At 48.7% G+C, this 16,703-nt stretch overlaps 1 protein-coding gene across 4 annotated transcripts in view; it reads right to left on the bottom strand.

The window, feature by feature from the left end:
- Positions 1 to 2,861: 2,861 nt before the first annotated feature.
- spi1b (Spi-1 proto-oncogene b) overlaps positions 2,862 to 16,703 on the bottom strand; it is a 56,399-nt gene continuing 42,557 nt past the window's right edge. For 2 of the 4 annotated variants that reach the window (XM_078220344.1, XM_078220342.1), the window contains 2 exons: positions 7,430 to 7,586; positions 2,862 to 5,119 (listed from right to left, as the gene is read on the bottom strand). In XM_078220344.1, the coding sequence (XP_078076470.1) occupies positions 4,809 to 5,119; positions 7,430 to 7,586 (468 nt within the window). In that variant the 3' untranslated portion in view covers positions 2,862 to 4,808. Of the gene's footprint in view, positions 5,123 to 7,429; positions 7,587 to 16,703 lie in introns of all 4 variants that reach the window. The other 2 variants (XM_078220343.1, XM_078220345.1) reach the window with 1 other exon arrangement.

The following is a 16,703-nucleotide window of genomic DNA, read 5'->3' on the forward strand; positions in this document are numbered from 1 at the left end:
GGACCACATCCGCAATCCTCCAATCCTCCGGAACCTCTCCCGTCTCCATCGACGATGCAAAGATCATCGCCAAAGGCTCCGCAATCTCCTCCCTCGCCTCCCACAGTAACCTGGGGTACATCCCATCCGGTCCCGGCGACTTACCAACCTTGATGCCATTCAATATTTCCCCCTTGTTATTTCTCAGTTGTACCCATATAGACTCAGTGGCCGAATCCTCGGATATATCCCCTCTCAGTACTGCTCTGATGTTTTCCCTAATCAAAAGTGCAACTCCCCCTCCCCTCTTACCTCCTGTTCTATCTTTCCTATAGCATCTGTACCCTGGAATATTGAGCTGCCAGTCCTGTCCCTACCAAAGGGAGAAGCAAATATTGGATCTATGGATCAAAGAACAAAGTACAGCACACGAACAGGCCCTTCGGCCCTCCAAGCCTGCACTGATCATGACGCATGCCTAAACTAAAACCGTAGGCACTTACGGAGTCCGTATCCTTCCATTCCCATCCTATTCATGTATTCGTCTAGTTGCCCCTTAAATGCCACTATCGTACCTCTCCCACCACCTCTCTGGGCAGCGCGTTCCAGACATTCACCACCCTCTGCATAAAAAACTTGCCTTGCACATCTCCTCTAAACTTTTCCCCATGCACCTTAAATCTATGTCCCCTTGTACTTGACCTTTATACCCTAGGAAAGATCATCTATCCACCCTGTCCATGCCACTCAATCTTGTAAACCTCTCAACCTCCATCATTCCAGTGACAACAAACCGAGTTTATCCACCCTCTCCTCAAAGCTAATATCCTCCAGACCAGGCAACATCCTGGTAAACCTCTTCTGTATCCCTCCAAAGCATCCACATCCCTCTGGTAGTGTGGCGACCAGAATTGTACACAATATTCTAAATGAGGCCTAACGTAGGTTCTGTACGGCTGTGGCATGACCTGCCAATTTTTATACTCAATGCCCCGAGCAATGAAGGTAAGCATGCTGTATGCCTTCTTGACTACCTTATCCACCTGCGTTTCCACTTTCAGTGATCGGTGGACATGTACGCCCAGATCTCTCTGCCTATCAATACTCCGAAGGGTTCTACTATTTACTGTATAATTCCTACATGCATTGGACCTTCCAAAATACATTACATCACACTTGTCCAGATTAAATTCCATCTGCCATTTCTCCGCCCATGTCTCTAACCGGTCTATCACTCATTCGCTCCCACCCTCAAACTACAATCCATTTGCAAGCTGCTCGGAGAACCTTGCTAGATGTGACTCAATAGTCAACTCCGCTATAGCTACAGAAACTAAGCTAGTTAACTCATTAACTAAATACAGCTGTTCTCCAGTAGAAAGCTGAATATTAAGATGGGATTTTGAAATTTTAACTTCAATTCAACTGTATTTTTTTGTTTCTCAATGCAAACAGAACTAGACTTTTAGAAAGATCTTAAGTGGAGCACTCCCTCAGCACTGATCCTCTGACAGTGCCGCACTCCCTCGGGACTGACCCTCTGACAGTGCCGCACTCCCTCGGGACTGACCCTCTGACAGTGCCGCACTCCCTCGGGACTGACCCTCTGACAGTGCAGCGCTCCCTCAGTACTGACCTCGTGACAGTGCCGCACTCCCTTGGGACTGACCCTCTGACAGTGCCGCACTCCCTCGGGACTGACCCTCTGACAGTGCCGCACTCCCTCAGTGCTGACCCTCTGACAGTGCAGCACTCCCTCAGTACTGACCCTCTGACAGTGCAGCACTCCCTCAGTACTGACCCTCTGACAGTGCAGCACTCCCTCAGTACTGACCCTCTGACAGTGCAGTGCTCCCTCAGTACTGACCCTCTGACAGTGCAGCACTCCCTCAGTACTGACCCTCTGACAGTGCAGCACTCCCTCAGTACTGACCTCGTGACAGTGCAGCACTCCCTCAGTACTGACCTCGTGACAGTGCAGTGCTCCCTCAGTCCTGACCGTCTGACAATGTAGCTCTCCCTCAGTACTGACCCTCTGACAGTGCAGCACTCCCTCAGTACTGACCTCGTGACAGTGCTGCACTCCCTCAGTACTGACCCTCTGACAGTGCAGCACTCCCTCAGTACTGACCCTCTGACAGTGCTGCTCTCCCTCAGTACTGACCCTCTGACAGTGCTGCTCTCCTTCAGTACTGACCCTCTGACAGTGCAGCACTCTGGCAGTATTGACCCTCTGATTGTACGCGTTACCTCTGGTTGTGCATCAGGGTGTTGACCTGTGTTTTGGTCTCTAGTCTCTGGAGTGGGCAGTGATAGCTGTGAGTTATAGTTGACAATAAAAGCATTGAGCGGAGAGAGTGGGTGGAAATCACAGTTCCTGATCAGCAAGAAATATAAATTGCTCCTATCTAACTTTATTTGGAGAAGTTGAATATTTTGATGTTTCTTTAATTGCGGTTAACGATCAAATTCAGATTTTTTTTGTTCCACTGCATCTTTTTAAATTATTGCTTGGGTTCCATGTAATGCGCTGGAGTTTCACCAAACCAGATCGAGGAATGATATTTACACCTCCGCAATAAACTGTTACTAATATACATCCAGTTTCTATAAGAAAGCAGTTTCAAAGTTAATTGAATGATCTATGGAGAGTGCTTTTTTAAGCCTTATTTTTTAATTTTAGGCATTTATGCTTCACCTTAATCTTGGTATAATTTTCTTCCATATAAATAAATCCAGTTAATATCTTTAGCCTACAGAAAAAATTCTGATATGATAACGTCTTGCCTTTGGAAAAAAATAGACAAGTCAAAGACATGCTTCATCACAGAATTGTTTGTTTTCAATTTATTTAAATTTTAAGTTACTGCTGGGACAGGCACCTCTGATTAAAAACACTCCTGTTAACTCTCAGATTAACAAACATTGGCCACACAGACTTACAGCAATTTATTTCAAACAGAAAATATCCATTATTACAGTGAAAAAGCGAAAGCATTTCCTTTCTGAGGGGTTATTAAACCAGGAAAGGGTTAACTGTCTCCAGCCTCCACAGAAGAGGATCGTCCTCCCAGCAGCCTTTGGCTCCACTGGATTTTGAGCCCAGTTTTTGGGGGTTCCACTCAATGGAAAATTGTGACACAACTCCTGGTCCTGGGAGAAAAGCACTAACTTTCCCTTTGCTCTCTCATCTTTCAATCTCTGAAATGAATCTGCTGCAGTGAAGTGACTCCTATAGAAGGACATACAGAGCAGTGATCTCAAGACCAGTAGTGTTTAGGTCTTGGTTGGGAATTGCAAACTAACCCCACTGTATATAATGGTGCAGAAACACAAGATTTTTAAAATTAATTCATGGGATGTTGGCTATTCCAGCATTTCTTGCCCATCCTTAATTGCCCTTGAGAAGGTGATGGTGAGCTGCTTTCTTAAACTGCTGCAGTCCCTGAGGTGTAGGTACACCTACAATGCTGTTAGGGAGGGAATTCCAAGATTTTGTTCTCATGACAGTAAAGGAATGGCAATCTATTTCCAAGTGAGGATGGTGAGTGACTTGGTGGGGAACCTGCAGGTGATGGTATTCCCAGGTCTCTGCTGCTTTGTCCTTCTAGATGGTACAGCTTGAGAGTTTGGAAGGTGATGGCCAAGGAACCTTGGTGAGTTCCTACGGTGCTTCTTGTAGATTGTACACACAATTGCCACTGTTCAGAGATAGTGGGAGGGATTGAATGTTCGTGGATGGGATAGCAATCAAGCAGCTGCTTTGTCCTGCATGGTGTCGAGCTTCTTCAGTGTTGTTAGAGCTGCACCCATTCAGACAAGTGGGGAGTTTTCCATCATACTCCTGACTCATACCGTGTAGATGGTGAAGAAGTTTTGGGGAGTCAGGAAGTGAGTTACTCACCACAGAATTCCTAGCCTTTGACCTGCTCTGGTAACCACAGTATTTACATGGCGAGTCCAGTTGAGTTTCTGGTCAATGGTAACCTGCAGGATGTTGATAGTGGGGGATTCAGTGATGGCAATGCCATTGAATGTCAAGGGGCAATGGTTAGATCCTCTCTTGTTGGACATGGTCATTGCTTGGCATTTTGGGAAGGGTGTGGTGCCAAAATATAGAGGTTTGCGTGTCTGCATGGGTCTCCTCTGGTTTCCTCTCACAATCCAAAAGATGTTCAGGCTAGGCGGATTAACCATGGTGAATGCATGGGGTCACAGGGATAGAGCTAAGGGGTGGGCCTGGATAGGATGCTCTTTCGGAGAGTTGATGGGCCGAACAGCCTCTTTCTGCAAATGTAGGGATTCTATGGTTCCTGGCCTGAGACCTAGTTGTGATGTTCCTGGAGTCAGGTGTCTGTGGGCATTATTGGGAGAGGTTGAAAGAAGTGGGTCAGAATCAGAGAGCTCTCCCTGTAGATCAGTGACACAGTGAGAGGCTTGAATGCACTCAGCAATGCATTGTGCTGAGCTTAGAAAATGGGTTTCTTACAGTGGAGGGGACGGGAGGGGCGGAGGCGGCAAGGAAGGGGTGGAGGTGGTGGGGAGGGAGGGAGGGGAGGTGGGAGAGAGAGGAGGAGGTGGGGGAGGGAGGAAGGGGAGGTGGGAGAGGTAGGGGAAGGAAAGGAGATAGGGAGGAGGCAGTTTGGACAAATGTGATGTATTCTGGTTCTACAGCATTTGTAGCTGGTTATGACATTCTGCCTCGCTTGTAATGCTCCTGATTGACTGTGAATGCTGACTCCCCCCCGCACTCCCCTCCCCCCCAACCTTCGAAAAATGTCCATACAGAGGGATGGAGAGTTGATGCGGTGGGAGGTGGGGAGGACCATTCATTGGGTATAATGTTTCCACTCCCCTCTCCCCATCACCTCACCACTGAACTGGTACGTGAGCTTCTTCTTGATTTTCCGCACTTCACCCGTCTTGCCATAGTTTCTGAGCGCTCTGGCCATTTTCTGGTATGTCATCTTCTTGCGGTTGCCCTTCTGTATCCCCCAGCGATTCGCTAACGCCTCCTTGTGTTTGGAGGAGAACTGGAATGTTCCCTTGTCCTTATCCACCCACCAAACACTCTCCTTCATATCCCCACTGCGTAGGAGGTTCAACAGGAACTGGTAAAGACGGATTTTCTTCTTGTTCCCTGCTGGGGGAATTATCACAAGGTGGATTGTCAATGTCAGAATAAGAGTTAAACCACAACCCTTCCTCTCCACTGTAAAGATTAACACATGCACTACTGCAGACAGCCATTAAGCTCACTTTATTGACGCCTCCCCAACAGAAAGGGCAGAATAACAAAATGTGCAGCTTTTACAATTTACTACACTCCTCCCTACTTCAAAAATGTATACACTCAAATGTAAAATGCACATCTTTCTAATTTTCCAGAACATATGATTAAACCAATATCAGAAACACTTGAAAATTTAACAGGTTATGTTGTTTTGTTAACTTTATTTGCCTTTACTGTACTCATGACTGAAATATATATGATTAATACTGCCATATTAATTTAAACGTTAGAAAATGCATTTGACAAAATCATCATTTGACACGAAATAATGAAAGGAACATTTTTTTTCTAATTCTTTCCCACATATAATTCACCTATATGGCTTCTTCATTTTCCTGTCGTGATCTCTCCTTCTATTTCCATTAGCTTGACTCTGCTCTCTCACCGTCTGATTATAAGGAGAGACTGGATAGGCTTGGATTGTTTTCTCCAGAGCAGAGAAGGCTGAGGGGGGGGGGACATGACTGAGGTGTATTAGATTGAGGGGTATGGACAGGATGAATAGGAAGCAGTTGTTCCCCTTGGTTGAGGGGTCAATCACAAGGGGGCACAGTTTTAGGGTAAGAGGCAGGAGATTTAGAGGCAATTTGGGAAAATGTTTTTTTCACTCAGAGGGTTGAGAGAATTTGGAATATACTGCCTGGGAAGGTCGTGGAGGCTGGAAACCTTACAACCTTTAAAAAATATTTAGCCGAGCACCTGAAATATCATAACATTCAAGGATATGGCACAAGAGCTTGCAAATGGGATTAGTGCAACTTTAGTGGTAGTAATTGTCGGTGCAGACCCAATGGGCCTATTCTGTGCAGTTTGCCTCTGTGACTTTCTGACTATGTCAACCCTGAACTTTGATTTTGATTCCACTTAATCCTTGATTGATTTATCTGAATTAAAGACCTGGGCTCACTTTATCAGTGAATTCTGTGAAACTGGCAAACTTGCAGTTTCTTCATGCGTTTCACTTTCTTTAGACTTTCAGTTTGGATTGTAAGAGGAGTTTGGACTATAGGAGGTTTCTCATGCTTTCTCTTTGTCAGATTTCATATTTCAAGCAAATGATCCACCGGACACTGAAGGAGTCTCTCTCCAATCTTCTCTAGATATGTGAAATTTACCTAGTTTCTTTACAAAAACTCCAATCACAAACTTCTCCTGATCACCCAAGTGCTTTTTCACTACAACCTTCTGACCAGCACTAAACTCATGCTTCATTCTCCCTTTTCTCATACTTTGCTAGTGAGGTCAGACCTGAGCAAACTAAACCTTGTGCTAGGAATGTGTTTAAATACAAAACCATGATCAGTTGATCTATAATATTTAAAAATCACACTCAAAGCTCATCACTGGAGCTGTGCTTTTGCTCGGGATGGTACTCCCTTATTTGAACGAAGCATAATTGTAAGGGTTAGCAGGACTTAGTAAAACCATATATGATCATGATCGCCTCTCTCAGCTGGAGTAATTTTGCTGGATATGGTTAAACAACATGAAGTATATGTCACAGGCTAGTCCACACCACCTTCTGATGTGTGAGATAATACTACACGTGACCCCTTGTGGTGAGGGTCATTGTGGGTCAAAACAGCGTCACTTTTTTCACTTCTTCAAATGGTTTCCACAGATCACTCCCAATCTGCTCCATCGTTCAGTAGTTGATACACTGAGTGAACATATTAATCAAGTCAGGAATGAACTTATAATAATACACAACAGTCCATCTGAATTTACCTCTCTCCTTTCAAAATGCCCCCAGCCTTCTCCTGCGTTAGTTGATATCTTCACCATCTGTTTGGTGACATGTTGCACAGCATCATGAAGCATGTGACTTTTAGCTCTGATACCATACTCTGGAGTGGGCGGTAAAGTGGCAGACAGATTTTAACAGAGAAGTGTGTGAGAAGAGCTGAAGAAGGGTCATCCAGACTTGAAATGTTGGCTCTATTCTCACTCCACAGATTCTGTCAGACCTGCTGAGATTTTACAGCATTCTTTTGTTTGTTTCAGATTCCAGCATCCGCAGTATTTTGCTTTTAATCCCAGACGTCTTTAGTTTTGGCTTCATTCAATCCCATCATTCCCATATCTACCCGAGCCATTTTGCTCATTGCTGCTTCAGTTGCTCTCTCTTCAATCCCACTACCAGCACCTTGGACCCACCTGAATCTGCACTGGCCACGTGGGGAATAGGTTCCGCAGTCTCCGTCTCTCCATCAGAAACTTCCAATGGTGGACTTGGCCTCTCCAACTCTTCCTCATCAGAACTACGCTCAGCCGAGGATGTGTACTGTGGGCACCAGTGTGGCACATAGGGAACCTGCATCAATGAGACAAACCATGAAGTAGACAGTACAAGACACTGATCGAGTGTGACATATCAACTCATCTAAGAAATATCACATCTCCAGCCTGTCACAGCAACATTCAAAACCCTCAGAGACTAGTTAGGGTAAATGCACAGAGTTATGAGGATAGGGCCTGGGTGGGATTGTGATCGGTGCAGACTTGATGGCCAAATGGCTTCCTTCTGCACTGTAGGATTCTAAGATTCTTCTGACACACTAACACTTGTCAAGCTGCTTCTGTGATTGACTGAACCACAGAAGGTGATATTATTTCAGTGATCTGAGAGCAGACAGATGGGTAGAGGGGGGATTTCAGAACTGACCGTCTTGGCAGCCGACAGCATTGCCATCAATGGTGGAGCGTTTCAATTCGGAATGCTGAAGAGGCCGGTGTTGGATGAGTGCAGATATCTCCATGGTTTATAAGACCAGAGGAGTTACAGAGATCGAGAATGGACAGGAAAACATGGATCAAATAAAAATGTGTTGTGTGGCATTATCACCACGCTAAATGGGATCGACTTCAAAAAAAATTGAGCAGTTCAAACCTGGGCATTCATGAGGCACTGTGGACCATCAGCAGAATTGTACTCAACCATAATCTGTAACCTCATGGTCCGGCATATACTCCAGTCTAAGCCGGGGGGGGGGGTCAACTCTGGTTCATTGAAGAGTGCAGGAGGTGATGCCAGGAGCAATACCAGGCAATGGATCAGATCTAAGCTCTGCAATCCTGCCACGTCCAGCAGTGAATAGTGGTGGACAATTAAACATTTCACTCGAGGATGAGGCTTCACAAATATCCTCATCCTCAATGATGGAGGAGCCCAGATCAGTGCAAAAGATAAGGCTGAAGCATTTGCAACAATCTTCAGCCAGAAGTGCCAAGTGGATGATCCATCTCGGCCTCCTTCAGTGGTCCCCCACATCTCAGATGTCAGTCTTCAGTCAATTCAATTCACTCAACGTGATATCAAGAAATGGTTGGAGGCACTGGATAAGCAAAGGCAAAGGGTCCTGACAACATTCCAGCAATAGTACTGAAGACTTGTGCTCCAGAACTTGCCGTGCCCCATACCAAGCTGTTTCAGTACAGCTACAACACTGACAATGTGTCAAATTGCGCAGGTATGTCCTGTACACAAGAAACAGAACAAATCCCCATTATAACCCCATCAGTCTACTCTTAATTATCAGTCAAGTGATTGAAGAGGTCATCAACAATACAATCAAGCAGCACTTAATCAGCAATAACCTGCTCAGTGAGACTCAGTTTGGATTCTGCTAGTCACTCAGCTCCTGACCTCATTACAGCCTTGGTTCAAACATGGACAAAAGAGCTGAATTCCAGAGGTGAGGTGAGAGTGACAGCTCTTGACATTAAAGCAGCATTTGACCGAGTGTGGCATCAAGGAGCCTTAGCAGAACTGGAATCAATGGGAATCAGGAGGAAAGCTCTCCACTGGTTGGAGTCATACCTGGCACAAAGGAAGATAGTTGTGGTAGTTGGAGGGTCAGTCATCTCAGCTCCAGGGCATCACTGCAGGAGTTCCTCCGGGTAGCATCCTAGGCCCAACCATCTTGCTGCTTCATCAATGACCTTCCTTCCATCATAAGGTCAGAAGTGGGGATGTTTGCTGATGATTGCACAATGTTCAGCACCATTCGCAACTCCTAACAAACGGAAGCAGTCCATGTCCAAATGCAGCAAGACCTGGACAATATTCAGGCTTGGGCTAGCAAGTGGCAAGTAACATTTGCGCCACACAAGTCGTAGGCAATGGCCATCTCCAACAACAGAGTATCTAACCATCGACCTTTGACAATCAATGGCATTACCATCACTGAATCCCCCATAATCAACATCCTGGAGGTTACCATTGACTAGAAACTGGACTGGACTGGACGAGCCAAATAAATACTGTTGCTATCAGAGCAGGTCAAAGGGTAGAAATTCTGCACTGAGGAACTCACCTCTGGACTCCCCAGTCAGGAGTGTGATGGAAAACTCTTCATTTGCTTGGGTGAATGTAGCTCCAACAACACTCAAAGCTCAACACCATCCAGGACAAAGCAGCCCACTTGATTGCAACTCTTCCACAAACATTCAATCCCTCCATCACCAATGCACAGTGACAGCCAAGTGTACCACCTACAAGATGCACTGCAGGAACTCACCAAGGTTCCTTAGTCAGCACCTTCCAAATCCATGACCACTATCATCATGAAGGATAAGAGCAGCAGATACTTGGGACCATCCTCCTTCTGCGCTGTAGGGGTTCTATGATTCTATGTTCACCACCTGGAGGTTCCCTTCCAAGTCACTCACCATCCTGACTTGGAAATATATCATCTTTCCTTCACTGTCGCTGGGTCAAAATCCTGAAACTCCGTCCCCAACAGCACTGTGGGTGTACCTACACCACACGGACTGCAGCAGTTCAAGAAGGCAGCTCATCACCACTTTCTCATGGGCAACTAGGGATGGGCAATAAATGCTGATCAGCCAGCGACACCCACATCCCATAAATGAATAAATAAAAATAAAGATGAGAATTTTTAAATTGAGCTGTTGGCGGATCAGGAGGCAAATTAGGCCAGCAAGGACAGAGGTGATAGGGGAATAGGATTCAGTACGAGTTGGATACAAGCTTACACCAATCTGAATATTGAATATTGAAGCATTGGACCACTGCTCTCCCAAGAGTTTCTCATTTGGTCAAAGTGTAAATTGCGGTCACAGAATGCCTGGACACATGCCCAGCAAGTCAATGACAATAACTGATAAAGTGAAGGTAGAGGATTACATGTTGAAGAAAGTGTCCAGTGTATATCACTGGTCACAATCTTCCCTCCAAGCCGGAGGTCAGAGCCTCAGTTCTACAGCAGAGACGTGAGAACATAATACAAGCTAGCACTTCAGTGCAGCACTGAGGGAGTGCTGCACTGTCAGAGGGTCAGCACTGAGGGAGTGCTGCACTGTCAGAGGGTCAGTACTGAGGGAGTGCTGCGCTGTCAGAGGGTCAGTACTGAGGGAGTGCTGTACGGTCAGAGGGTCAGCACTGAGGGAGTGCTGTACGGTCAGAGGGTCAGTACTGAGGGAGTGCTGTACGGTCAGAGGGTCAGCACTGAGGGAGTGCTGCGCTGTCAGAGGGTCAGTACTGAGGCAGTGCTGCGCTGTCAGAGGGTCAGCACTGAGGGAGTGCTGCGCTGTCAGAGGGTCAGCACTGAGGGAGTGCTGCGCTGTCAGAGGGTCAGCACTGAGGGAGTGCTGTACGGTCAGAGGGTCAGTACTGAGGGAATGCTGCACTGTCAGAGGGTCAGTACTGAGGGAGTGCTGCGCTGTCAGAGGGTCAGCACTGAGGGAGTGCTGTACGGTCAGAGGGTCAGTACTGAGGGAGTGCTGCGCTGTCAGAGGGTCAGTACTGAGGGAGTGCTGCACGGTCAGAGGGTCAGTACTGAGGGAGTGCTGCACTGTCAGAGGGTCAGTACTGAGGGAGTGCTGCGCTGTCAGAGGGTCAGTACTGAGGGAGTGCTGCACTGTCAGAGGGTCAGTACTGAGGGAGTGCTGCACTGTCAGAGGGTCAGTACTGAGGGAGTGCGGCACTGTCAGAGAGTCAGTACTGAGGGAGTGCTGTACGGTCAGAGGGTCAGCACTGAGGGAGTGCTGTACGGTCAGAGGGTCAATACTGAGGGAAATGCTGCACTGTCAGAGGGTCAGTACTGAGGGAGTGCGGCACTGTCAGAGGGTCAATACTGAGGGAAATGCTGCACTGTCAGAGGGTCAGTACTGAGGGAGTGCTGCACTGTCAGAGGGTCAATACTGAGGGAAATGCTGCACTGTCAGAGGGTCAGTACTGAGGGAGTGCGGCACTATCAGAGGGTCAGTACTGAGGGAATGCTGTACGGTCAGAGGGTCAGTACTGAGGGAGTGCTGCACTGTCAGAGGGTCAGTACTGAGGGAGTGCTGCACTGTCACAGGGTCAGTACTGAGGGAGTGCTGCACTGTCAGAGGGTCAGTACTGAGGGAGTGCTGTACGGTCAGAGGGTCAGTACTGAGGGAGTGCGGCACTGTCAGAGGGTCAGTACTGAGGGAGTGCTGCACTGTCAGAGGGTCAGCACCGAGGGAGTGCGGCACTGTCAGAGGGTCAGTACTGAGGGAGTGCTGCGCTGTCAGAGGGTCAGTACTAAGGGAGTGCTGCGCTGTCAGAGGGTCAGTACTGAGGGAGTGCTGCGCTGTCAGAGGGTCAGTACTGAGGGAGTGCTGTACGGTCAGAGGGTCAGCACTGAGGGAGTGCTGTACGGTCAGAGGGTCAGTACTGAGGGAGTGCTGTACGGTCAGAGGGTCAGCACTGAGGGAGTGCTGCGCTGTCAGAGGGTCAGTACTGAGGGAGTGCTGCACTGTCAGAGGGTCAGTACTGAGGGAGTGCTGTACGGTCAGAGGGTCAGCACTGAGGGAGTGCTGTACGGTCAGAGGGTCAGCACTGAGGGAGTGCTGTACGGTCAGAGGGTCAGCACTGAGGGAGTGCTGCGCTATCAGAGGGTCAGTACTGAGGGAGTGCTGCACTGTCAGAGGGTCAATACTGAGGGAAATGCTGCACTGTCAGAGGGTCAGTACTGAGGGAGTGCGGCACTATCAGAGGGTCAGTACTGAGGGAGTGCTGTACGGTCAGAGGGTCAGTACTGAGGGAGTGCTGCACTGTCAGAGGGTCAGTACTGAGGGAGTGCTGCACTGTCACAGGGTCAGTACTGAGGGAGTGCTGTACGGTCAGAGGGTCAGTACTGAGGGAGTGCTGCACTGTCAGAGGGTCAGTACTGAGGGAGTGCTGGACGGTCAGAGGGTCAGTACTGAGGGAGTGCGGCACTGTCAGAGGGTCAGTACTGAGGGAGTGCTGCACTGTCAGAGGGTCAGCACCGAGGGAGTGCGGCACTGTCAGAGGGTCAGCACTGAGGGAATGCTGTACGGTCAGAGGGTCAGTACTGAGGGAATGCTGTACGGTCAGAGGGTCAGTACTGAGGGAGTGCGGCACTGTCAGAGGGTCAGTACTGAGGGAGTGCTGCACTGTCAGAGGGTCAGCACTGAGGGAATGCTGTACGGTCAGAGGGTCAGTACTGAGGGAGTGCTGCACTGTCAGAGGGTCAGTACTGAGGGAGTGCTGCACTGTCAGAGGGTCAGTACTGAGGGAGTGCTGCACTGTCAGAGGGTCAGTACTGAGGGAGTGCTGCACTGTCAGAGGGTCAGTACTGAGGGAGTGCTGTACAGTCAGAGGGTCAGTACTGAGGGAATGCTGTACAGTCAGAGGGTCAGTACTGAGGGAGTGCTGCACTGTCAGAGGGTCAGTACTGAGGGAGTGCTGCACTGTCAGAGGGTCAGTACTGAGGGAGTGCTGCACTGTCAGAGGGTCAGTACTGAGGGAGTGCTGCACTGTCAGAGGGTCAGTACTGAGGGAGTGCTGCACTGTCAGAGGGTCAGTACTGAGGGAGTGCTGCACTGTCAGAGGGTCAGTACTGAGGGAGTGCTGCACTGTCACAGGGTCAGTACTGAGGGAGTGCGGCACTGTCAGAGCATTAGTAGGATCGCTGCATGGTCAGAAGATCAGTACTGGGGGAGTGCTGCAGTGTCAGAGGGTCAGTGCTGGGGTCAGAGGGTCAGCCCTCTGGGAGCACTGCACTGTCAGAGGGTCAGTACTGAGGGAGTGCTGCACTGTCAGAGGGTCAGTACTGAGGGAGTGCTGCACTGTCAGAGGGTCAGTACTGAGGGAGTGCTGCACTGTCACAGGGTCAGTACTGAGGGAGTGCGGCACTGTCAGAGCATTAGTAGGATCGCTGCATGGTCAGAAGATCAGTACTGGGGGAGTGCTGCAGTGTCAGAGGGTCAGTGCTGGGGTCAGAGGGTCAGCCCTCTGGGAGCACTGCACTGTCAGAGGGTCAGTATAGAGTGAATGCTGCACTGTCAGAGGGTCAGTACTGAGGGAGTGCGGCACTGTCAGAGGGTCAGTACTGAGGGAGTGCTGCACTGTCAGAGGGTCAGTACTGAGGGAGTGCGGCACTGTGAGAGGGTCAGTACTGAGGGAGTGCGGCACTGTCAGAGGGTCAGTACTGAGGGAGTGCGGCACTGTCAGAGGGTCAGTACTGAGGGAGTGCGGCACTGTCAGAGGGTCAGTACTGAGGGAGTGCGGCACTGTCAGAGGGTCAGTACTGAGCGTGTGCTGCACTGTCAGAGGGTCAGTGCTGAGGGAGTGCTGCACTGTCAGAGGGTCAGTACTGAGGGAGTGCGGCACTGTCAGAGGGTCAGTACTGAGGCAGTGCTGCACTGTCAGAGGGTCAGTACTGAGGGAGTGCGGCACTGTCAGAGGGTCAGTACTGAGGGAGTGCGGCACTGTCAGAGGGTCAGTACTGAGGGAGTGCGGCACTGTCAGAGGGTCAGTACTGAGGGAGTGCTGCACTGTCAGAGGGTCAGTACTGAGGCAGTGCTGCACTGTCAGAGGGTCAGTACTGAGGCAGTGCTGCACTGTCAGAGGGTCAGTACTGAGGGAGTGCGGCACTGTCAGAGGGTCAGTACTGAGGGAGTGCGGCACTGTCAGAGGGTCAGTACTGAGGGAGTGCGGCACTGTCAGAGGGTCAGTGCTGAGGGAGTGCTGCACTGTCAGAGGGTCAGTACTGAGGGAGTGCGGCACTGTCAGAGGGTCAGTACTGAGGCAGTGCTGCACTGTCAGAGGGTCAGTACTGAGGCAGTGCTGCACTGTCAGAGGGTCAGTACTGAGGGAGTGCGGCACTGTCAGAGGGTCAGTACTGAGGGAGTGCGGCACTGTCAGAGGGTCAGTACTGAGGGAGTGCGGCACTGTCAGAGGGTCAGTACTGAGGGAGTGCTGTACGGTCAGAGGGTCAGTACTGAGGGAGTGCGGCACTGTCAGAGGGTCAGTACTGAGGGAGTGCGGCACTGTCAGAGGGTCAGTACTGAGGGACCGCTGCACTGTCAGAGGATCAGTACTGAGGGCGTGCTGCACTGTCAGAGGGTCAGTACTGAGGGAGTGCTGCACTGTCAGAGGGTCAGTACTGAGGGAGTGCGGCACTGTCAGAGGGTCAGTATTGAGGGAGTGCTGCACTGTCAGAGGGTCAGTACTGAGGGAGTGCTGCACTGTCAGAGTGTCAGTATTGAGGGAGTGCTGCACTGTCAGAGGGTCAGTACTGAGGGAGTGCGGCACTGTCAGAGGGTCAGCACTGAGGGAGTGATACACTGTCAGAGGGTCAGTACTGAGGGAGTGCGGCACTGTCAGAGGGTCAGCACTTACCCATTCCATAATGACCTGTAAAATCCACCTATTGCCTGCATTCCATCTCAGTGCCACATATGGAGCAATCTTCCTGAGTAAGATCACCCAGAGGACACCTTTTGGATGAAGGAATGGAAAACTGGAAAGTCGCTAACAAGTTCCTCGTGACAAAACACTGTCTGTTGAATGGCAGGTTTAGAACTCCCACAGTGAGAGGTCCTTGCTAAGCGGGTTCAGGACAGGTCAGGGCCCTGAGGCGGCCTCCACCACTGGCTCAGAGGGTAAAAAACTGTAAAAGGATGAAATCAGAATACTGGTCCAAACTGCTTTTCCTTTCTGGGGGTGCATTTATGTACTTTGGAAAGACACAAAGAATGCTGTATATTTCCAAGGAGCATCTCTTCCACAGATTAATCACCTCAGACTATGCAAATGAGGAGGCTATCACTTAGCGACAGGGATTTGCATTGGCTAAATAAATAAATAGTCAATCTCACTATTCTGTATAGCAGGCTAATCACATGCAGTTGAACACACCCAGTACAAATTGTGGGAACTCTATTAGATAAATCAAGTTAAAGGATGATAAAGGTTATGGAATGTGTCCTGGAACCCAAGGGAGGAGACTGGTGGGACCTCAATGGATGGTATTGAAGCACTGGAGAGGGGATTGTGGAGGTTCCATGTTGAACGCGAGAGACACAAACTATATATCAGTTAGCTTGGAGAGAACAGGTTTAAACCTTTAGTTCAGGATGAAATGACCACATATCCAGACAAAGTTGGAAATAGCCAGTGCCGATTTCAAAAGGAATGACTGTGCTTAACTAAGTTTGCGGAGTTATTTGAAGAGTTAACAGATATGTCAGACAGGTGAATTGCAGTGTCTGTACATAGGGAGGTTTTGACAAGGTGGGGAAATGAAGTTGGAAGTGGATCATAGAAAGTGGAAACAGAGAGGAGAATGGAGCAATTTCTCAGTGATTGAAGGAGGGTTCTGTATGGGACCACTTACTGCATATTGCTGCTGTGATGGTTTGGAAAGGTTGCTGAAAGTGCAGGGAAAGTGAATTCTGTGGAACACCAAAGGGACATTGACAAAACTGAGGAAATAGGTTCAAAAGTGATTGATAGATTGTCAGTAAAGGTTAGGTCGTGCATTCTGGTAAAAATAACAGCAGTAAATTATAAAATCACAGCACTGTGGGAGTACCTACACCACAGGGACTGCAGCGGTTTAGAAAGCAGCTCACCATCACCTTCTGACGGGCAACTTGGGATGGGCAATAAAAATGTTGGCCAAGCCAGCGACATCCACAACCCCCGAATGAATAGAAAAACTCTGTTGTAGTCCAGAATGAGGCCATTCAGCCCATCACATCTAAACTAGCTCTCCAAAAGAGCAATTCACCTCTGAGGGGGAATCAGCATATAATGGGAACTGAGCTTTGAAAGCACCACATTAGGCTGAAGAGGTTATAAAGGAAGCTCAAAGGGTTTATCTAATGAAATAGAATATACATGGGTCTATATAAAACCAGAATAAGATACCAGGTGAAGACCATGTGCAGCATTGTACTAGTTGCTGTGGGAAGGATATTGAGAGTTTTGAGTGGGTACAGACTCACCAAGTCACTGAGGACTATGAGGAAATATAGAAAAATGGGCTGTTTTCTGAGGGAAGAATATGGAATAGTGAGCAATACAATGTGTTTAACGCCATGAAAACAGCGACAGAAGTAGACTTCGGGTAGTGGAGAGGTCAAGACATTGGCACATGGTAAAATGTGAGGGGGCATGAGCGACTGATTCCCC

The sequence above is a fragment of the Mustelus asterias genome, chromosome 9, assembly GCF_964213995.1.
Source record: "Mustelus asterias chromosome 9, sMusAst1.hap1.1, whole genome shotgun sequence".
Lineage (NCBI taxonomy): Eukaryota > Metazoa > Chordata > Chondrichthyes > Carcharhiniformes > Triakidae > Mustelus > Mustelus asterias.